General features: G+C 40.6%; 1 protein-coding gene across 1 annotated transcript in view; it reads right to left on the reverse strand.

Annotated features, from left to right (window-relative positions):
* Window positions 1-763: 763 nt before the first annotated feature.
* PIEZO2 (piezo type mechanosensitive ion channel component 2) overlaps window positions 764-24,327 on the reverse strand; it is a gene marked incomplete at both ends in the record, with an annotated part of 320,116 nt that continues 296,552 nt past the window's right edge. Inside the window, 17 exons of the mRNA XM_082329045.1 lie at window positions 764-1,016; window positions 1,896-2,076; window positions 3,463-3,542; window positions 5,580-5,696; window positions 7,639-7,811; window positions 8,887-8,979; window positions 9,432-9,620; window positions 12,093-12,240; window positions 13,618-13,776; window positions 16,095-16,309; window positions 16,425-16,572; window positions 17,025-17,157; window positions 17,900-18,152; window positions 18,580-18,762; window positions 19,268-19,526; window positions 20,886-21,278; window positions 23,397-23,564. Of these exons, the coding sequence (XP_082185171.1) occupies window positions 764-1,016; window positions 1,896-2,076; window positions 3,463-3,542; window positions 5,580-5,696; window positions 7,639-7,811; window positions 8,887-8,979; window positions 9,432-9,620; window positions 12,093-12,240; window positions 13,618-13,776; window positions 16,095-16,309; window positions 16,425-16,572; window positions 17,025-17,157; window positions 17,900-18,152; window positions 18,580-18,762; window positions 19,268-19,526; window positions 20,886-21,278; window positions 23,397-23,564 (3,145 nt within the window). The remainder of the gene's footprint in view (window positions 1,017-1,895; window positions 2,077-3,462; window positions 3,543-5,579; window positions 5,697-7,638; window positions 7,812-8,886; window positions 8,980-9,431; window positions 9,621-12,092; window positions 12,241-13,617; window positions 13,777-16,094; window positions 16,310-16,424; window positions 16,573-17,024; window positions 17,158-17,899; window positions 18,153-18,579; window positions 18,763-19,267; window positions 19,527-20,885; window positions 21,279-23,396; window positions 23,565-24,327) is intronic.

The following is a 24,327-nucleotide window of genomic DNA, read 5'->3' on the forward strand; positions in this document are numbered from 1 at the left end:
GGCCCAGCAGAACACCCCAATAATTCACCATAATTATTCTAGCCATTAGTTAACCTTGACGAAGTGTCAAGTTTCAGTTGCTTTTTTTTTTTTTCCTGAGAAAAGTCATTGATGTTTGGTGGAAATGTCTTCTGTGACTGTACAAATAAAATAAGGCATTTAAAGAGATTGTTACTTGTTTTCTTTTTGCTAACAGAGGCTTGTCCACAGTGTCCTTTGTACATCAAAACCTCTGCTTTTCTACAAATGGGTATGGCTAGAATGTCTTCAGTTCCCACTGCGGCCCTGGGTCTTGGGTGTCCTGAAGGCTAGTCAGCGTCCCATTACTGTAGCTTGAAAGTCAGTGATGTACAACAGCATATTGCACAATCCAATCCGTATGGCTCCAGAAAGGGTTAAGAAGGTACACTGGAGTCATCTGTGGGTTTACTCCTTTCTTTTCTCTTTAAGTTGTAATGATCGCCTGGAAAATTAAATTAGCCAGACAAAGATGCAAACTTTTTGTTGATTAAATTACAAAGCAGTCCCCAGATTGTAGAGGAGTGGCACATTAAAAACAACAAATCATCCAACCTTCTTCACTGTTGATCCTTAATTTGAAAGGCAGCATGGATTCCTAAGGCCGTAGCTTCCAGGACTCCTTCAGTGAAAAATCATTGCTACCCAACTATAAAAGGCTTAGCTCTTAAGAGAATATTGTGCTTTTTTTTCCCTTTAAAATTCAGATGAAATCAACTTGATTCGCAGTGTGTCACCAAAGAGATCAATTAGTTTTTTCCCTAGTCCACTTGATCATAGTCTCTGGTGAGCGATACAGGAATATTAGTTTGGCATACAGGTCTTCTTCTAGTTCCAGTTCTCCAGTCTCTCGCACTAGGAAAATGTCAGTACACAACTTCAAGATTCGGTCTACGTTGGGTAGCTCCTCAAACATGATGGAGTGAGAGATCCCACTGAAAAATTCACGGACGAACTTCCCTATCACCAGGACAACTGAGGCATATAGTCCCATGATGCTGAAAAGAAAGAAAGGAAAGAGTTCAAATCATGCCTTGAAAAAGGGTCAGCCAAGTGTGAGGGAGCTCATCTACACGGCTAAGTGTAGTCTGTCAGCTGAGTGAACATTAATTTCTAATTAGGATCTTGTTTCTGCTGTGCTGCAGGATGGTCTCTTCAAACACTAGAGCAATCTAGGAACATAAACAGCTGAGGCTGCTGACTTAAATGGTTTAACCCTAGTCGCTGATGGTCTCACGTCCTGCCTGCTACAGCTTGGAAGTCACAATGGGAAATCTGACAACTGCTGGCTGCTAAAGGCAAATGATCTGTCAGGTTTCATATCTAATATTTTTTATTGAAGTATGTGTAACTGGTAACAGACTAACGTTTACCTGTCCTCCCCTGATAGTCCTCCTACGAGGAGTTCTCCAAAATCATGCCAGAAGGGCATATCTCCCGGGAAGGCGCAGTCCGCTGCCTTCCTCTGTCTGTGGAGATGTATTTCATGACTGTTTCACACCCAGGGTCCTGGCTACGAGACTGGGAAGCCCGCCAAAACTGGGCAGAGTTTGGGCAGAACTTGACCTGTAGCTAAACTAACATCTTTTGAATGATTTTACTTCAATAGGAAATTGGTGCAAAGGGTGATTCTGCCTTTTTTCCCACTGGAGAGCAAGTATCAAGGGTAATACTATTCCTTACAAATATGAAGCCTTCTATAGATAACATTAATAGACATGAATTTGAAAATCTCACAAAACCTGTTTTCAAAATGTTGTAATGTTCAAACACTACAACAACAAAAAAGAAAGAAAACCCCCAAACCAGCAAATAAAGTTACCTCTACTTCTGTCTTATCTACATTATTTTAATTTTATGTAAAGATTCCTCCTTACCCATAACCAGCCAAGAATCCAAGGCTTGGTGGACTGACTTTATCACTGAATATGAAGAGTTCAAGACTCTCTTCAGACGTTTTGAATCTTTTTCCAATCTGATTCAAAACCCACCACTCACGAACTCCCTCCTCAGACACATTTTTGACCAGGGAAACTGTAATGTTTTCCCATCTGCAGTCTATTGAAAAAAAGAAATGTTAATATATATACCAAGAATTGCAAAAGTCAAACTGTTTTGAGTCACATATTTCAAACATCTGCATGATAAAATGACTGAGCAATGTAGGAATAAAGGTTCGTTACAATTCTCCTAAGACCCATTCTACATTATTTCTGTACAGAAGTATAACATCTAGACTTCTGTGGTTTTCCTTCTGCAAATCTCATCTGAACGTGCATTAAATAAATAAAATGTTTCATATCACCTACATTTTCTTCTGTACAACTGTCAAATCATTTCAATATTTTCAGGCCAAAGTATCAAGGACAGTCAGCATGTCTGCATTTCAGGCCTAAAGAAACACGTCTAACCTGGAGGGATAGTGGTCAGCTTCTATATGTCAAAGTGAAACTATCACTGTAAATCATTTATGTCTCGGTAAAACAGATGCTATTCTCTTTCTCAAGAAAAGCATACTATGCTATTATGCATACTGATCACAGAGACAGGAGGTGAACTCTGGCCCTCCTGATTTCTGGGGAACATACATTAGCAGTGTATACATTAAAGCCCTTTTGAAGAATCTCAAATTAAGAGTTCTTTAGGACAGGACCTGACTAACGACCATGAAGCACTCGTAACTTATTGCTACTTATAGAGCTAGGTTCAGCCTCAAGAATTATTTTTCCCAATTAATCTAATCATGCTCACTGAACCTTGAACAGTAATATACTTCACAGTACAGTAATGTGCTACATGGTACTACTACTACGCCTGAGTGCCAAATTTAACCTCTGTCGAGCAAAGTGTTCTTAGATAAAGACTTGTTCCAACCCAACAGGTTTTTCACATGTGCGTATGTGCACATGTGTGCATGTATTCTGTATGTCTGTGAATACCTGTATGCATTCTGATTGGGTAATAGCACTCTGAAATTCCATAATTTGTCTAAACTAGATTCTTTTTAGCAAATAAGGAAGGAATAGCTAAAAAAAAAAAAATCATTCAGTGTCCTTATTTAAGCTGAGGAGCTACAGCTGCAGACATGCAGCGCTACTGACTGTTTGTGGTAAGGCAGCAGGGAGATGTGGAGAAGTGAAACTTGTCATCACTTGCTCAGAAAACAAGGGAAAGCAGTTTCTGAAAGCAGACTTGAAGGAAAGGAGCCGGACTTCATCCTTAGAGTCCTTACTGTTAAATACAAAGCTAAAATATATCCAGATGCATTTTCTGCCTTATACTGTCTTACCTAATCTCTCCCCAAGCTTGCAGGCACCAGGTAGAGACCATTGTAAGTGCATTTCAGCCTGAGGTGCCCAGTAACAGCTCAGTGAATGTGCAAGTGTGAGTGCTGTGCTGCACTTCTTTCAACCATACTCTGTTTTCCATGGTCTGGACACATACCTGTCAATAGCTGCTTTATGGGTTTTGCCAGAGAATCACTAGGAGCCTTGATGTAGTATGGGTACACTGTCTCTAATGTTCTGGAAAAAATGAGAAAGCAAATATTTCATATTTTTATACCTCTAAAATAATTTAGAAATACCTAACAGGGCTATACACAGTTCCCAGTAATTCTTGGCTTAAGCTATGATTTTATAGTGTTCAGATGTCACATCTGAAAGTTAGCTGGATTTATTAACTATGTTCTGTCAGTACTTCAGCAGGGAGCTCCATCCATAATGTCGCCATTCACACGCTATGAATCCCACACACCTGGGGCACGTGTGTTTGCAAGGAATGTAGACTTTATATTTTGTTCCTCTTTTTAACAAAGATGCTTTTATAGTCAGCTATATAAGCAGCACAAAGAAAGGCAAGACATCACCAGTAGTAAACAAGCTAGAAAAATACGTAGCTAGAAAAAAATGTGGTGAAAACAGTTATTACTTCAGAATTGCAAGATGTTTCGATAATAACACCTGGAAAGAGTGAGAATTTTTGCCAGAATCTTTCATTGGGAAATATTTTCACAGTTTGTAGGAGGATTTCACACTTAAAAAGAAAGATGTTTGTAAAAGTTCTTCCATTGGACTCAAAATCAAATCACCTTAAGTGGGAATAAATTACCAGCATCCAGAGAGAGAGACATTTTATTAAAAGCAGAGATACTGTCCTAACTTTTTCCTCAAATGACTGAAAAATTCTAGGGAAGGGGAGCTCTCAGGGAAGTCCTGTGACACTTTGCTACATTGCATACACCAGGCTGAGGAAGAACACAGGTGACCAGTTTAAAATCCCTCCTGATCACTCCAGCAGGCCCAAAAGATAGGTAAGAGCTCAGCAGCTGAGGTGTCCCAGCAGAGGTGGTGGCAGAAAGCTCCCTGCTGAAGTAGTTGAACAGCTACTAGCTGCGACCACCATTTTTCCTTTATGACAAAGTAAAAGAAGCTTAAATCAACAATATTATTGCAACATAGGCAAATGCAGGTATATCTTCTATGTTACTGCTTGCCTCCTACAAAGAGTGAATTACAAATGAATTACCTCTTCCCACAAAAGAGCAAAATCTACCCTACTTGGCACTACATGACCTTAGGCAATACTTCCGTATCCTCACACAGCAGAAAAGTAAAAGAGGCGTAAAATATTTTTTAAATGCAGTGATCAGATGTGCAACAGCAGTCTGGATGTATGAGCATGCATGGGTGCAGAAAAATAGCTGTGCACAGAAAAGACAAATCTCATTTCCACCTACTAACAGATATGAACCTCTCAGGGTTTTCACTGTCCCAGTTGGCCTCAGCTTTAACTTTTCAACTCTTGTGGCCACAAATCAGATCAGGTGGCCTTCAAGGATGACGTGTTGGCTTAGCAGTATTTAGAGACTACTGCTGTAAAGTAATCGCCAGTGAGCAGGCGGAAGAGGAAGAGCCAGACTCCTTTCAAATCTGACAGGAGGCACCACTGCTGTTAATGCTATAAGGCTATATCCATAGAATAATGTTTGATATTCGTATGAAGAGCATGCTCTTTCTGCCTTGCGAATTTCCATTACAGGAAAAGATCTGATGTCAGAAATGACTGCAGATGTTACCCTTTGACCACAGTGATTTAACACTTCCTTGCCAATCTAATACTATTCAAGAATAACAATGAGAAATGCAGTCTGGATGGTTATTTAGAAAAAAAAAGTCATCAATACAACATCCTCAGATCAAGTTGAACTGAATTAATTCAAAGGAGAGTTTAACTGTGAATATACTGTAATGAACTTGTGCTTATCCAATAAATCAAAGTAATTAATAGCTTCACCATGCTTGTTGGTGGTGTTCCAGTGTTCATGGTCTTCTCAGCCTACATTTAGAATAGGAAGTAAGCTTTTACCTTTAATGTTACTATTATGTGACTTCAATGCTGTTGGCCTCTGTGAACAAGGCTCCAAAGTTATTAGAGGGGGACAGATGGGTAGACAAATGATGAGTTGCACAAATGATAGAGTTGCACAAGCCTGACCTCTTTAGGAAATTAGGTTTAAAAAGGGAAGGTTTGCATGTAAATAGGCAAAGATAATAACTTACACCTTTTCCAGTTTCTGTCCAGACATCATTGTAGCAATATCTCTTCTGGTCTTCTCTGGTAGGACAAAGGTAAGTTTATCTGATGCTATTTCGGCTTTGGCACCAAGGGTGAGATTTCTGTTGTAAGGAAAAGGGAAGACACATTGTCAACCTACAATGAGAGCATAATCTCAACACTTGTTTGCTGAATGCTAGCTGTCTAACTAGTCTAACTGCACTGGCTCTAGCTATCTCAGTCTTTGCTAAAGCAAGCATTATGCTACCTGTACCTGAGATGGTGTGTCCTCCCACAGAGGATATGTAGCAGCCTTAAAGGTGTATTTTTCTAACTGACTATGCCTTTGTATGTATTACAGGACAATGATGACAGATTAATATAATTTTGCTCATTACATCAGTCAAAACAGAATGGGAAAGGGAGCATGCCTCCTCTGACTTTAGGCAACAGGACTGTCTGCGTTACTACACGTTCTGTGCCAGGGCAGCTAGGGATGCTGCAGTCAGCTACAGCTTCCCAAAACCCCACCTCAGCCCAGCAGAAATGTGTAGCTAACAGGCTGATAGGACCCCCATGCCTCCCTTCAGTCTTCACGCCAGCTGCAGGACACAGCTGGGGCAGGATCAGCTTTCACGCAACGCCTTGTGCCATGCCCTGCGGCCGGGATGCAGCAGCTGGGTGAGGCAGCTCCTGGGCTGCTGGGGGCTGCAGAGAAACATCCCTGGCAGATGATGTGCAAAGGCAGAAAGCGTGTATGCTGCCTGAGTGACACAAAAGGCTCATCTTACAGCTGCTTGTGGTTTCCTGGCCTAGATGAAAGACAGCAGCTTCCCTTTATGGAGAAAAAGTGGAAGGTCACTGTGGTAAGTCTTTACCACTTTCAGTCATTCACGGTCACAGTGTAATCCACAGGATATAATTTGAGGGTGAAAAAGGTCTCTTTCAACTAGTGTATGAATGTTTGTAGTTATGCAAGCACATGGGCAAACTGAATAGCAGCATTAAAAATTAATAGAAGGTTCAGAAATGATGGAGTGATGTAATTCACTAGCTAATACTGTATGCTTCCAGGAAAATAAGGGGGGGTCAAATAAAGTTGAATTAAGGGTGCAGATTCTTTACAAGCCTATTTTTGACTGTGGAAGGACTGACCTAGCATGTTCAGAGCTCCCACAGTGATTCAGCTGACCTGCTTCTTGTGCAGCCTTTTGCTGAGAATTGCTGTAACAATCCAGTGTCTACTTCCAACAAAACAGGTAGATACTGGGGCTGCAGAGGTACTTAATTTCCATGGAGTGATGACTTAACTCCAATTTAATCCAGCGGTCTACAGGAATCCCAGCTGGCAGACAGTAGCCAACAAACCACCTCGGTGACTGGGTGTGCTCTAGCCTGCATGGATCTACTTTATATTCTAGGCTGCCTCTTGCAAAAACTTCATTGTAAAGTAATAGTTCACTGAGGCCAAAGGAACCACAAGTAAAGAGGCAAAGGTCTCGACAAAATGGATCTGTGCCATTATTATGCTATTTGCACAACAAAGTCTCTGAGTATATATGTATTTAAAAAATAGTTTGTGTCAGTTCCAGACTCCCTTAATAAGAGGACCAAGCACCTCTGTATTTCCTCATAGTTTTTCTGCCTTAACTAGGTCTAAGTATTCAGTTCCCATAAATGCTAACAAGGTTGTTGTTTGGGGCAGTTTATCTGAACATCTCCATCTGAAACTAGCTAAAATTTTCTTACTTTTCCCTCTTTCCCCTCAAGTCCCGTTGAAAGCTCCAAACTCTCACTGAAAACTCCACCCTGCCTTTTTAAATAATATACTTGGAAGTGGCTCTACTTCTCTTTTTATTTTTTGAGCACTGCAGGCAACAAATGTTTTCCTGGGTAACAAAGGTCACTTCTCTCTGTCTCTCTCCCTCCTGCTTTCAGGTTTTTTTGCTTTGCACCACAATAGAATTTGCTGAAAAACTAAACCAAAAATGCAGCGTGGAACTGTTCTGCCGAGAGAACGCTTGGCAAATGATCCATCAACCTCGTAAGAGCCATGTTAATTACCTTTGAATGCTCCATGAAAGAACTACAGTGAACTCAGCTGAAAAATCCAGCAGTCCCTGTATCATTTTCTCTCTACTGGGAGGGCTGATGGTCCATAAAGAGTTTGAATTTCCCTCTAGATCTGCTAGAGTTATATCTTCTCTTCCATAGCCCTCTAGAAACTGCAAAGCAGCCTGTAGGTGCAGGAGAGGAAAAGAAAATTTCAGTGTGGTGATATTCACAAGACACAGAGCCACATTTCCCCATCAGGCAGAATTGTAAATGTTTGATTAATTGTAAGTGCAGTGGTTTGCACAGGTGGTTTTCCTCAGGTACCAACTGGGGCTTTAGATGGGAAGGGGAATAAACAAAGTATAGCCGAGCTAAGATGGCAAAACAAAAATGGCCCTGCTGTTTCAAGAATGGTGGCCACGTAGGCCAAAGTGAGTCTGAAAGTTCATCAGGTAAACTCTGTGGTGTCTATTTAAACTTCAGTTAAAATTTTACTCTGCCTTTCTTAAGCATCTTTCTGCATAGAAAGATGTCTGCAAAGGATAAGGCAACTTGAAACTGGTAACTTCCAAAGTGGATTAAGATTACAGTATTACTGCTATAATACAGGGGCTATTTGGTAGGATCTAATAGCAAAAAATGTTAATTCTTGAATGGGCTAGAAGCACGCACAGTCTTTTTCCTGTAGAAACTTGTGATAACTTTGTGCACGTTGCACCATGAAATAGTGAGATTACGTTTAAATGTTTATGTTTTGACATTTTAATGTCAAAACTTTTCTAGGCCATACACACCTTCTTCTGACAGCACCACATCTCCTCACTGGGAGGTGAAAGCTGTGTGTGCTACAGGAAGGAGCATGGGGCTTAAAAGCGCCAACACTGTTGTGTCCCCACAGCACGTATGTTTTGGCAGTACACCAACAGCATCATGTCTCCTGAAGATTTGTGTCATTTAGAGGGGAGGTTTTTATTCAGGTGACAGGAGAGCTAGGGTTTCTTTCTTCCATAATTTTGTGCAAAGATGTCTCGATTAATAACCAATTAATAATTAATAACTTATCTCACCATAACCCAGCTGTGTCCTGACAAATGATCTGTCTGAACCTTTACTCATGCAAACTCTCTTTATGGAAACATCTTCCAAATGATGGCAGCACTGCTGACCACTTGTAACTACACAAACAAAACTCACAAAAGGCCTCCATGGCAACTTGCACACATTTTTAAGTAACGAGGTATTCTACATTTCACTTACAGTGTTACCCCTATAGCTTCCAAGAAACGCACTGAAACCAGTCTGATTCAAATCCTTGAGCTGACTCTGTTGAGCACTCATTGTAAAAATAGGCTGGGAAACAAAAGAACACACACTTGTCACATTTACTTCATATCAGCTGCTACATACACAGTACAGCATCCTGCGCATCACAGTCCAAGACAACTATGGCACTCAATTCAACAGGAGAAGGTTATCATCTTATTCCACTGAGAAGCAAGCTACCGCCAATTATCTTATATTTACCATGTGGTCCTGTAGGCAGTTATCTGAGTGTACCTGATGCAGGATAATTTATTCAGATTCCACTGCCAGTAGGTTCTAGTTTTCACTTGCAAATGAAGATAATATTTTACATCAGTGATAAACTAACATGTTTTTAAACCCAAAAGGCATCATTTGTGGGAGCTTGCTTGATCTCTTGCATAAGGCAGGAGAGTTCAATTCAATGAAAGGAATAAGAAATAGCACAAGGAAATACAGTGCAAAAACAGAGCTTGCTTTTAGCCTTTCTTCTTTTTTACCTGATAACCTCCTAGAGTTATTGTGATTGATACATCTAGAGGCTTGTTGGTGATGCCTGCAACAGATTTGATTAAAGACATGAAGAGCAGTGGGAACCAGACAATACAAATCAGCAAGACGATAATCATGCCACCCATTCCATACTTCACAACTTTCTTTTTCTTCTGGCCTCTTGGTTGGGGATATCTCTGCAAAAGCAAACAGCAACATGGTAATGTCTCTTCTATCAGAGGTACACTTGGTATGATTTGATGGGGGAATATATAGTGATCTTAAGGCTTCCCATCTTCTGTGGCAATTTGCTACCCATTGTCAGGCCAGTTATTTTGAGATTTTTTTAGCCAAACCTGCACAGACCCTGGATTTCTGGTGACAACAGAGAAAACTGCCAATGTCAAGTGTGTGTCTGGTGTGAAAAATATTGTAAAACTCTGTGGTTTTGATTCTTCACAACCGTAAAGAAGGGAAAAATTGGGTAGGGTAATTTGAATTTTTTGTCTGAATGAGCGCAAGCATGAACTCACAGGAACCAAACATAAAATAATAGCAGCAACCGTGATACAACAATTTGTTCAAAAAACTGTTACTGGGAGTGTCCCATTTTCTTGTATTTGTCCTTCCAAAAAGTTTTATCTCAAAGCTCCTTAAAGCAGAATTCCTCTCATAGAGCTTGAAATGCTGCAAACTGTATTTCAGGGAGAAAAAAAAAAGTTTGCCAGCAACTGACATGCACAATCAGTGGGACTGTCTGATATTGCACTACCTCCACATTCATTTCACACCTCACATACAGTATTTCTAACAGTTGTTCACAAGCTTGATCCAATCTGTTTCTAGTGAACCCCACACCAACTGTATTTAAATAAACAGTTTTGTTGCTGTTCCTAAAGTCTTGACACTGCTGATGTAACACCCTTCCCTTTCTTAGCTTCTAAGACCAAAAGTGACTACTTTTATCCTTCTCTTTTCAAAGCAGATCGCATGGCATGTCTGTTCTGTCTTGTCCATAATTCCTGCCCTCTGTTATTGGCCTCATGACTGGATACTTTAATAGCTTCACCATCCTGTAAAATGCCTTACCATCACTGTAATTTATTTTGGTGTATTCTCTTATAGGATTTAACTCCGCATAGTGTTTTGGGATCCTGTCTTTCATGCACTGCATACTGCATGTGCAAAATAAAGATGCATTGTATTGCACTCCACCTTAAACACATGCCAGGAAACTGGATTTCAGGAAATTGTTCTTGCTTTACAACATGAATCCATAAAGCCCTAGGAGAATATTAAATTTGTAATACAATGCTATATTTAAAACAAATTAGTTACTTTTCAAAGCAGTCATTTGTCTTGCACTACAGAATACTGTTTTCATTAAAATATCATATCAAGATCACCAGGGGTATATTACTTGTCTGTATAAGATTAGTTCGGGCACCTTTAATGATGTTACAGAACAGCTCAGAGAGCCTCTAGCAGTCAAAGTACTTAGGCATAGCACTCGATGTGAGAGAGACAAGAGAGACAGAGAGAATTAAAGTACCTTGAACAACACTCATAAAGTCATGGGTAGTTGTTTTGCTACATGGCATTAGCACACACATGCTAGCTTAGACGTGGAAATCTTCCCATGTCAGATCTATGCTGCATATAATGCAGAGTGATCCTGTTGCAGCATAAAAAAATGCAATGAGATGGGACAGCCACAGTAGAACTGGATAATTATTTGTCTGACTCCTGAAGCCTCTGATGACACTCCATTCATGACAGAAATGGAAGTCATACAGAAAAAGCCTATATACAAGATTTGCGTGCACTTCAGCTCTGAGTTAATCTAAGTGACATACGTGGAAAGTAATTGCCATTAAGACACAGGATTATAATAAAAGTAGAAATACGTCACTAACACTTAAAAATACAGGCGTTTCATTGCAGATGTACAATTTCTGACTGGTTGGGTCACTCTTGAAAGAATGCTTAATTTCTTTTTCAAATTGGCAAAATCAGCAAGCATATGGTTGCAATCTTTATAGCGGTTATAAGGAATCCAGAATTTGCAAGTTTAATTTGAACTGAAGCTTAAATGATTTAAAGAGGCTGAAATTTCAGTCAGACAAATGGTGGGTTTATCTGGCCTGCAGTTCAGTTCTGGATGTGCAGGGACTCTCCCGAGATAAAGGAGCCAGCTGAGTTCCCTCTGCGGTTACATGAACCAGGTGTCCCTGGGACCTACACCACGGAGGCACGAGCTCTTCCTTCTACTGACCTTTCTCTTCAGCTATGGTTTCCTTGCTACTGCAGGTTACTCATTTAGCTGTTATGGACAAAGTAAGCCTGTGTGAATACCAGGACTTTCAACCCTGGCCTTGAAACTCAGGCATGCAATTAAGCTGGCAGGCACATGCTTGTGGAGTTCACATTAATGGTGGAAAAATCAGCTAGGCACAAAAGAGAAGCCATTTTAAATTTCACTTGCAGTGAGTGCCAACTAACATAAAGTACCCAATAGTCTGAATATTTCTGAACACAAACACCAGGTATATCTTCTAACAAACTGTCTTTATGGTGGATTTCCCAATTATTTAGGGACTCATGATTATTTCTCTTCATTTCTGCATGGAGGAGAGGAGGCCTGGATCACTCATATGGGGCTTCCTTACTTTTTCTGACTCTCGCCAACACTTCAGGATGAATATATGAGCATAGATATCTTCAACACAGATCCAGCTGGAAAGACTGAGAGTGGTATCAGTCCAAACCCAGTCCATTACTGCTCTCAGCTCAGTCAAAAATGGAACCAGGCGGAACCTGAAGGGAGACCACAGCAGATAACTTGTCAGGAATTGGGGGGATCACAGTAAATGAGAACAGTAAGTATATATATGACAAGAGGGAGAATTAAACCAATGTTAAAAGACAGTTTAATGGGAGATTTTGCAAACACAAATGCAATCATATACTGAGATTGCACAGCTAGTACTGATGTTTTGGGGGTGGTATCTTCTGCCACGGCTCACGTTCCTCTAGATCTCCTTGTCATGCCATAAACACGCTTTTGCATCATTATGCCCAGCAATTCCTATTGAACCACTGATGGAATGGTACAAGAGAGACTTTCTTGTATCCCCAAAGTCCTCTGACTTGGGAGAGGAGCAGAGGAACATCCTTTCCACAGGATGGTGGGAATTTGCTTTATACCTCCTTACACCAAGTGGTGCACAGCTTTTTTGCAGTAGGTGGGCGGTCCTCAGCTGCATATAGAATTGGGCGTTATGACTCAGGATTAAGCAGCAGAAGAAGGTGGGCTAACAGGAAACCAACATGCATATAGCAGCTGTTCCAAGTGCATCATTCCCTTTACTAGTCCCACACTTTTCTGCTTGGCCAGGTCACAAAGACTGTTTCATGTGAAGAAAGCTTTCTTCTGTAACTTTTCCTACTGGAATGCTACAAGCCCATAATGAAAATATTGGGAAAAGGCTGAAATTATTCCAGCTTTTCTGTGAAATACGTATATGCTTTGAACTGGCTTAATCGCAACACCATGGTAACAGCATAAGTGGAGGGTGGAGTATGCCTCCTTAACACCACATGTCACTCTGAGGTGACGCTGTGCCTGTTACTTGCACTAACACTCCTAACTCCTGAAGAGTTTCAGATGTGCAGCACTTCTCAAAAGATACACAAAGGAAACATTTTTGATACATAGCTCTTATTTCTCCGGTGTATTGTCTTTCACTTTATTCTTCTCACCTGCTAAGGTAGAGCCTGTCGACCTGCTCCAAAGATCTCTGTGGGATTTGATGTCTTACTGCTTTTTAGGACTGCAGAGAAAATAACATTACCTGTTTTCTAGCACAATGTGTAGCCCCTATCTCTGTTCACAGAAGTGATTTCTTAGAAGTGTTAAAAATGTCTCTTCCATAGGGGCCTGAATGGCTGACTGGTATGTCAGGCTTCTGGATTCAGAGTGGGAGACTGATTTTTCTGAAATTTACATTCCTGAAATTGATTTTTTTGTGGACTACAAGGGACATATGCCTTGTAGTCCACAACGTGCTGTGCAAAATTTACTGTCTCATTTCCAGCAGCCTGTGAAGAGAAGTCATGAATAACCCCAGCATCTCATGATAACAGATCCTTATTTCACAAAAGAAAGGAGGAGGGCAGTAGGTCTAGACTTACCCTTGAAATAAGAACAGGTTGACATAGTTATAACTTTTTGTGAGGAAGTTGCCAAGAACACGAGTTGGATATCCGCAGCGTATCTGATATGCTGATAAGCCAAAATAAACACATTTCACAAAATACCAGAGCTGGGCAACTGTGTTCTGGCTAAATTTCCTGTAATGGAAAAGAGAGATAAAGGAAAATTATGAGCTTTGTATCTGCGTATGACCAAATTAGCTTGAAATGTTTTGTGCTCCTGGCAGTTTCCCTTTCCTGAGATCCTGTGAAAAGCCCTTGGTTTCTGACCCCACTGCAGGGTTAAAACAGTATTTGAAAGATGCTGGATGAGAAAGTCTATAAACAGCATCTGTAGTCACCTCAGGGTCACAGGGGAGAGACTGGGAATAGGCTTCCCGAAGAGTGAGGGCTCTGGGGCAGTGCCCTCTCCCTCCAGATGCTAGAGGTGCCTTGCTGCCCAACACAGGCCAGTCTGCCCTCAGCCCCGACGATGGCACATTCCTCTGTGAGGTCTGGGTAGACGCTGCTTCTCTTGGCTTTTCAGAGGGCTGACATCTGGACTGAATCTAGGCAGCTTTAATGGGTATTTGTGTTCACAGGGGCACCTCCAAGGTCATGAACTCATACAGGAATTTAAGTTAGAGTGACCTCTGAAGATCATCTTTTTCACCCTCCCTTGCTTGAACCGGGTCTAATTACACCAAATTGTTCGGGGACCTGCCCAGTTGAGTTTTGAATATCTCTGAAGATGAAGATCCCACAACCTGCCTAGGCAACCTGCTCCAGTGTTCGACTACTGGCATGGTGAAAAGATTTTTCATCATATCTATCTGGAATTTCCCTTTTTTCCAACTTGTGGCCTCTTGTCCTATCTGAAAACAGCTTAGCTCCTTCTCAATGCCCTCTTAATAGGTAGCTGAAGACAGCTCTTCACTTCCTTTTCTCCAGACTGAACTAACCCTGTTCCCTCAACCTCTCCTCACATGTCCCGTGCTCCACCCCCCTGACCATCTTGGTGAACATGTGCCAGTCCTGACTGCAGTTCAATAGCATGGGGGAACTGCAGGAGATGCCTCATGATGGACAGGATTTGTGAGCCAGACATAGAATCATAGAAAGCTTTGGGATGGAAGGGACCTTTAAAGGTCATCTAATCCAACCCCCCTGCAATTGGCAGGGACATCTTCAACTAGATCAGGTTGCTCAGTGCCCCATCCAGCCTGGCCTTGAATGTTTCCAAGGATGGGGCATCTACCACCTCTCTGGGCAACCTGTTCCAGTGTTTCACCACCCTCATCATGACATGATCCAGTATTCTCAATTACATCCTGCAAAATATTTTCATTAAGAAATTTGCAGGAGCTTCTAAGAATAAGCCTGACTTAGAAGGAATACAGGAGGTTTCAGATGCAGATTTGGGATTAACAACTTGATATAAATTTCATAAAAGCACAGAAAAAGTGAAAACGATTTTATTGCCTTTCAAGTGACCAAATCAAGCCAAAAGTTTCATATCAATTCTCAATGCGCAGCAGATAGGAGATCCACTTGAAAAATGCATTTTTTTTTCAAGTTGGGGCACAATTACTGCTGCACTGAGGAAAAATAAAACATTTGTTTTTGAGAGGAAATAAGACCTTTCAGTCTGTCTTTACACTATGCACTTATTTTGTTTTTTCCCAGTAAAATAACTTGACTGTTAATGAAGTGTGATGTGCCCAGGTGACATACTCAATTTCCCTGTATAGTCAACGGACTCAGGTAAATACTTCAAGGCAATATAAAGTCTGAAGTAAGAGGGCAGTTAGCCAAGCACTAGAGATGGAACCTTAACACCTCTGCAGTGCAGACTGAGGTGATAACTGCCTTGAGCCATGCAATGAGAAATGTTAGATTTGGGTGTGAACCTTGCCAGGCATGTGATACAAGATTTCACGCAGCAGGTGATCACCTCCACATGGCCTTCAGAGCCACGTGGCAGGAGCAGGGGAGGAGACCTTTTGGTCTTCAGAAAAGACACAGGCTTTAGACATTCCTCAGTCTAAGGAGATTTAAATCCACAGTTCACATATTCCAGGTAAGTGCTAAATTATAAGGTACCCTGAAAGAAACATTCTCTACTCATTCTTCTAAACCAGCGTGCAACAGTCTTGGGAGTAGGGAACGGAATCAGAAGCCAACAATTGTCTCAGGTGAGGGCTCTCATCACTCACTTACAGGCAAGTTCTCTTTCACCTGCTTGCATTTTGGCCTATATTTCTGTACATACTTATATAATTAATTCTTCCTCATGCTTATGTTGGCCACAGTTATTGCTGTGGAAATGCACTCCAACATTCTGCTTAGAGAAATGAGACCAAGAAGAAACCTCTTCATGATTCCGAAGCTTAGCTATAACCATTTCAAATTTAAATACAAACAACTTGGTAGAGCATCAGTATTCAACCCGTATTGTCTGATTATAACGGTTATACCTTTCTGTCACTCCAGGCAAGATAAAGAACATCCAGAAATGTATTCCAAAAACAAGGATGACCTGGAAGATGACCTTTCCCATGACAGTCTTTTTGAGGTACAGTGCTCTATCTACCACCATGGTACCAAACTGAATGAGCACCATCACCAAAAATGCCTCCGGGACCTGGTCCTCTGATAATGAAGAGGTGATATCTGCTGCTGCAGAGTGTTTCTGAAAAGGAAAATATAACAGAGTGGTCAAGGAACGAGGACACTCACATGATACTTAGCATCTACAGCATGTAAATCCTACTGAGGACTGACAGATAGATGCCTCTGTGACGTACCCCAAAAGCCCAAAATCCAAACACAATGATGATGAAGTCCACTGTATCTGCGAGGAACATCAGCACATACACATCAGTCACCGCACTGTAGTCTGGATGAATAAGATTGTAGAAAAACTGTCTGATGGGCACATACACCTGGAGAGTCCTAGAATAACATAGACCACAATGTGATTTAACAACACCGTAACTTGCACTGAAGAAAAGAATGGCTGGGTGTCATATCATTAATGTTTCTAAAGATATCTAAGATGTACTCTGACAGCCTTCACAGGGCTTCACAGAGACCACGCCCTTGTTCTGATTGCTTCTAAAGCACTGTATTAGCATTTGTTCAGTAGAAATATACACAGCCAACCAAGTTCACACGCGATATTTAGCTTTTTTATCAGGCAGATGCTATTTGAACAACTGCTGATTTGTCTGATGTTCAGCTGGTGGCACTTAGCGTTAAAGCACTCACATACAATGAAGTGTAAATGTACCCATTCATCCCCTTGAATTAACAGAAGTAGTAACCTGCTGTCTTTAAAATGCTGTTTTACTGCTTTACTGTTTGGAACCTCCCCCCAAACCCACATAACTCCTCACATTGCTCACTTTTTAATTGTAAAGGCCTTAGCTTTGATCATTTGTTCTCGAAACTTTTCCATAAGAAGCTCTTTTCTAGATTTTTGCTTGATGCTTAACACACTGCTTCCTTTCTGACTGCTGTTTCGTGTACTGGTACTTCCTGAAAAAAAAAAGGGAAGCAAAGAGAAGTTAATTCAAAATCAAAGTTTAAATACAAAAACTGAAAAGTAACATATCTCGAGACTTCCATCCCGTATATGACTCCCACATTTGAAAGAAGCTTTGAAATTAATTCTTATGTTTTTTTCTAATATGATAAAATCTTGAGAGCATCCAGTAAAGGTTTAATCACTGGCAGATCAAAACCTGATTAATAACTATAAAAACAGAAGACTAGCGATAAAGGCAAGTATTTGATTGATCTGACTCAATCATCTCAATTGGTAATACATACGTTCAGGCTAGAGTAAGCCCATCCTTTTTACAAGATGGGACAGGTAATCTGCTTCAATATACCTAATCAAAACTTTTCCTCACTTCAAATATCATCAAATGTAGATATGAAAAATACATATGCTTTGCATTGCCTCTAGCTGGAGATTACGCTGAACCAGAAATTCTGGATCTGGGCCACACTGAGCATTCCTTTCCCAGCTTTTGGATAATGTAATTTTAAAAACATAGTGAATCACGAAGTATGGCTCTCCATTTGAACTTTAAGAAGGCTTGGAGTGTTTTCAAACATGAAGATACTTTGGTTCATATCCTATTTCCTCACTGGGAAGCAGCAGCATTCAGTAGCCTCTGGGATATCCACAGCAACTGGCACAAGGTTTCAGCAGGATGATCCTATGGGAAATGAATGTTTGCTCTTCAAGTCCCAGAAATGCCATGACATTTACCTCTCTTAGATCTGTGTGAGGAGAAACTGGACCTGTGCGAAAGCTGTGATATGCTGCTAGAGCTCTTCCTCCTGATGGCAGTCTGCTGCTCGGGGAAGTGGACATGGATGGACTCCACCGATGCCGCAAGATTGACAGATTTCAAAGAGGCAGAAGAGTCTCTCCTGCCTCCTGTCAGAGAGAGCTCATCATCAGTATCCTCTTTATTACTGGAGCTGTCCCCTTTCTCATCTTCATCCCATAATCCATGGCACTAGTGGAAAAAGAAGAGAGCATTTCAACCTTGTATTTCTGTCACAGTATTTATCTCAGGCATTGCTAAGCTCAGTCATGTGCTCACAAGGGGAAAGACAAATCCATTGTGTTGGGATATCACAGACTCATAGAATCACTTAGGATGGAAAAGACCTTTAAGATCATCAAGTCCAACCATAAGCCTAACACTGCCAAGTCCACCACTAAACCATGTCCCTAACCACAACATCTACATGTCTTATATACTTCTAGGGATGGGGACTCAACCACTTCCCTGGGCAGCCTGTTCCAATGCTTGACAACCCTTTCTGTGAAGAAGTTTTTCCTAATATCCAAATGAGTGACTTTCCTATATCACGAGTCACTAAAAAAAAACAACCTTAAAAATTAAATATAAAATAAGAAACTACTTGAACTCAGATTACCTTTAGAATGGATCTGTGGAAGAATAAAGCAAGGAGCTGAACAAGATCATAGTGCACGTAACCCTCTTTCTTCTCAATACCAATAATATTGGGTGGATGGTAAGGTTTATCTTTTGTGTAATCCACATATTTATTCCAAGGAAAGAAACCAAACTGGAAGAAGTACTTGATGACAATGGCCACCTGTTCAGAAACACAACACACTTGGGGTGTTTCATAAGCATGGCAGATATAATAGCCTCGTGACATTAAGGGGGGAGAAATAGGACTACTTTGTCAGTTTTATGAGAAGATGAACAAGCATATTCATTGCTACAGAGGAAAACCAGTTCACATTTCCTCAGTAATAAAGTCAATCAACATTTACCAACAGATGATGCTCAGTGGTACCTGAGATAGCACAAGCAGTGTATACTGTCTCTTCATTGCCAGTTATATAGTAGCTGTTTGCAAATGGCCTGTTCTTGTCATAACTGCTTTACATGCCAGGAAGGATATTGCTCATTGCAATGAAGAAAAACACAGACAAGACCTTTTCATACCACAGAAATTGCTGAGGACTTCAGCAAATATTTACATTAATATGAATTAATATGATCCTAGGGATCAAAAACAGAAAAGAGACCATGCAAAGCTTACAACTTAACTTTTCTGTATTAGACACGGGGTTGCAAAAACAGTGGCATACCTCAGTGTAGACAATGGCTGTCATCCAGAAACGTTTGCTTGGCCGAGGAACCGACAGCATGGCCCAAAGGAATATAAGGATGGGAAGCACCAGGGTTATCATGGAGGCAGAGATCATGTGGTTAAGGATGATCACAAAATAGCACACCATTTCTGACCGGGCCACCAGCGTATTGTACAGGGCATAAATAAGAAGCAAGACTCGAGGCTGACCAACATAGAACTTCTCTGACTCCTCCAGCTCGTCATCATGAAACATCCTGTGAGGAGCAGAGTACCATAAATGAAATGAAAATTAATTTCACAAGAGCTGCTTTTTAAATTGCTAATATTTTTCCTTTTGAAAAAGTATAAAATTCTGCTGCCGAGTTCAATGGGAAAAAAAAAAAAAAGACGGGATTTGCTATTATAATCAAATAGCCTGATTCTAAGCTCAGAAAAGAAGAATTTCAGGCAAAATAACTAGAAGCACTGTTATGCTGGTTTTTAATTTACCCAGAGAGTTGGCCTGGCCCAAGAACTTCTACAAGCACCGCTTTCCTACAGCTGCCCAACCAACATATCTCATGTAAATCACACCATACTGGTGTGGCCCTGTCTGGATTCATATCTGATTTATCAACACAGATGGGAATTTGGAGAAACTCCAGAGGTCCATCAGGAGGTGTGTTATGAATAGTCCTGTGACATAAGATTAGAATACAGTAAATGCCCTTGAGCATAAGATGTGTCCAATCTTCTCCCCCTTACCTAACTCACATAAATATAAAAGGCAGCAAGAACTCACGATATGACTTTCACATACATTCACAATTCTCTTTGCTTTTCATAAAGAGTGCCCTGGCCTGAGAAGAGATCTCACTGAAAAGCAAAAATGACTATGAAAAACCAGAAGAAAAGACACTGCATCTACAAAGTCAGATCTACACAGCCTCTCTCTCCAGATGCAGTCAGACTGAAAGGCATTTCTGTGTTTTAAGATTTTGTCCTTGCATTTGGGGAAGCTCTCCCCTAGCTGAGTCAGGCTGGAAAGCAGAGGAAGAAGAGCAGCGGCACCATCCCCACCTCAATGCTGGTTGTGCTACTGAGCACAGTGTCTGAGGGGCAAAGCGGGGAGCATCCTATCCCTTATGAAAGTACTTAGCAAGGTGGTCTCTCTACATAGTCCTCAGCTCCTACTGGCTTAAACAAAAACTCTGCCAAAGGTCAGAGTTCCCTTACAGTAATCCAAAATAATTAAAGGAGAAACATTTTCCCAGATAGCCCTGGAGGAAATTTATTTGAAACCACAGCTGCCTGGAGAAGAGAAGTGCTCTCCACAAGGAATATTTAGAAAAGCCCTTGACCCCATGACAATCGCAGCACAGAAATCCAATGCTAATTGGAACAATTAGCTATGGTATCTGGGGAGAAAGCAGAGATTCTTTCCAACATGAATTTGAGTCACTTTAGAAATCTGTAATTAGAACAACTGAACAGGAAATGAGCTTCTTCCTTAAAGCCAAACTTAGCGCAAGGTCTGTATCAGAAACTGTAGGCTAGTTCTGAGACAAAAAAACAAAGTAATGACAAAACTTTACAGACTGGGACCAACAGTTTTCCCTGACGAAGGTCCTTACTTGTTCAGAAGCAGCTCACTAGCCGTTAGCTCGTGCGTCAATGGAGGGAGAATTGTATCATTAAGTTTGTCCGTCCGACTGTCGTCTGGGCTCACCATCATGAGGCTCTTACCAGCTGAGTCATCTGGGGAGCCAAAGGGAAGGTGTTCAAAGCTGACAGCTTTGCTATAGGAAGGTGGAGCTTCTGCATTGCTATCCACAGTGGAGTACAATGGCACATCGGTATCAGGAGTATATGCAGCTCCTTCTGAACCCAGGCTATAATCTTCTACCTCCTCTTCCTCCGGCCTTGATGCAGAATGAGCTCCTTCCTCTTCATGCTCCCCTTCTACCTCCTCAATGGTTTCTGTCGTCCCCTGACGAGAATAGAGCATGGTGACCTGTGTAGGTTCACTGTTGGGGACGCATGAAGAGAGAGAGTTGAGGCTTACAAGGCTCACCACCAAGCAGTTTGTTAATTGCACCTCTATGTAGACAGCTGAGCAACCCCATTGCATTCCCAGGCCTTCAAAGTTCATATAATCTGGTAGAAAATATATCATCATGATCTCCTCTTAACACAGATGGACGATCTGAGTCCATCTGCCCCCTGAACGACATCCCAGTGAACTCACAGTGATTCACTGTCTTTTCACACCAGCAAAGGGCAAATTAATATCATCATCAAGAGAAACTACACTAACTTTCTGAAAGTAGTTCAAACACTTTCTGACTAGAATTGGGACTTGCTGTTACATCTATTTAAAGCATGCTCCATTATAGGCATTCATGATAGGCAGCCATGGGGTTCCTTCTAAACATGGTGCTTTTAACAACCACCATACGGGTGCTGTATACAACTGGAACATGAGCTGAACACACACATCAATTCTGATTCCAAATAAAAGAACAAGTAAATTGCTAACATGGAGAAATACAATCCAGATTACAAAACTGTTCCAGTAACAGGGTATCTTGCTTACCTTTAGATTGCCCTATGTTCTTCAATACAGTCTTCATTTTTACCTTACCTGCCTGCTTTTCTTCTGTATGTACCTATTTTCTTTTTCAACTGTTCTTACTGACTCTGTTCAGTTCTCTGCTTGTTCATCTTGCTTTTTCTCGGCTTTGCACGTCCATAATCACTTTCTCTCTTAATGCTCTATGCTCTGAAACAGTCTCAGCTGATGTAAATTCATGCAGCTTGATGACACTATAATTTTAAAAATACTTTCTTGGCTTTGCTTTCACCCTTTTCATCCCTCACAAGTATTTTTTTCACCTATCCCCTTGAACACCACTCTTTCTCTTTTTAGTCTCCATTCCAGTCCTTCTCCATAGGTTAGACAATAGGCATCAACTCAGTGTCTTTTGTTGGCTGCATGTTCTTGTATCCCAACAGAGACAAAACCAGGTTTCACATAGCTCCTATGAAATGAATGGGGCCATGTTTTCACCTAAAATACAAACTTTTAAAGAAAACTGCCACTGGCAAAGCCAGCTGGCACTACCATCTCCTGCCAAAATTAAAAATTAAGTTCTATCTATCTCTTTTTCTTTTACACTGCTTCCAAACTTATCGTGGCTATGTCAGATCACTTTATTTCTAGCAGACTTTAATTAGAACGTGTAACACTATTATTAGGATGAGTGTTTTGATGATTCACGGTAGCACTCCTCCTGGTTAAAATGCACAAAACCATAAAATCCCATCATTTCAAAACTGATTGACACCAAAAATTTGTAAAACACTTTAAACACTGAAAAAGAATGATCTAATATGCCATAAAATTTGGTATTTATAATATTTGTAATACTAGTTGAAACACTGTTTCCCAATGTCATATAAACCCCTGGTTTTTACCTGCTAAAAAGTGAGTGAATGGCTCTGAACAGTTCTCTCTTGCACTGGATATTAATATTATTCACTATCTTTTCATAGCTATTTTCCCTTTCTTAATTCCAACACCTCACAGACTGTAAATCAATGGTAAAGTAATCAAAACATACTTAGCAATCTTTCCTATATGGGGAAAACTAAAAATTGAAAGAGCAGGGCCAACATTTGCCTATCTTAGTTTCTAAAATTAGACATTTAAGTCCATATTTAGGATAACTGATTAGCTGAGAAACTTCACTTCCAGTTTCCAATTTTAATAAGAACAACCATCAGCTCAGTAACTCTGAAAATCAGACTCTTTTTTAGCTGAATAAATACAGACTTTAGCCTGGTTTTAGACAGCCAGTGTAATGTAATGGAACAACTTTTAAAAATACATGAATTAAGGATGCAAACCAAACCAAACCAAACCAAACCAAAACAGACTAAGAAGTGAAACAGCAAATGAGTCCTAGATTATGACCCTGATTTCGAACCTCAGAATTGTGCCACAACACCGAAGGGAGTAAAGCTTCCATTAACCATGCAAACCACTCTGTACACCACATATCTGCAAACGCAAATTTATGTACACTGCCGTAAGTATAAGGGTATGGGTAAATGAGTGAACAAAGCATGCATGAGTTAAGCACCTTGACACTATACTGCCACTGTCAGCTGATGAGGAGGACATATCCATGCTCTGCATTTTACGAAGCCTAGGTCGAGCGCGCTCACTTGTTTTAGGAACAGTGTCTGGTCCATCTAAATCATCAAGGGTTGACTGCCTTGAGAACAGCATGGTTGCTTCAGTGTAGCAGCTAGCAGCGCAAACAGTTATAAAGACAGTGTTAAATACAAATGATATTACTATACACATAGTTCAGTAAACAAATATGCTCGCCATGCAGCAAAACACTGACACAGAGAAAAAAGGTTCAGAGAGAAGATAAGGATTTGTTTAGAGTTACCATGTAAACACACTTCAACACACAGATTGCTCATGGTCATATTCATATAAGGGCTATAGAAGCCTAACAACCACCTATTCACTATTCAAAGAGATATGAAACCAACACAATGCTCTACATGCTTTCCAGGGGCACCAACTTACATATGTGAGGAGGTTTTATTTTGTTTCCCCCTGAAATTTCCAAATTCCACAAAAATGTTTTGGGAAGTGACCTGCTCTGTACAAATTCTATTTTATTAAGAATACACTATGCTGAACCTTTGTACACAGGTACAAGCCAATTTCCTAAAAGAGCCCTTAAAACTGAGTAAGATCATATTCCACAAATAGAAAAATAGCTGTCAGACATTGGCTAATCCTCTTTCCGAACCAAAGAGCCAAATCGGATATGATACTTAGCCAGTACATGCATGCCAAATATAACCTGCTCTGCATGAGATGCCTTTTATTTTGATATTTAGTAGTAAGCCGTGATGATTCTTTCCAGAAGATTTAATTTATTTCAATCACAGCTTAAAAACTATTTCAAAATTGGTAACATGAACATCTTGAAAGAAAGAATAGATATAATAAACCCTTATCTTCTTTCACTTATCAAATATAACAGGACA

Source organism: Platalea leucorodia (genome assembly GCF_965183815.1).
Source record: "Platalea leucorodia genome assembly, chromosome: 1".
Lineage (NCBI taxonomy): Eukaryota > Metazoa > Chordata > Aves > Pelecaniformes > Threskiornithidae > Platalea > Platalea leucorodia.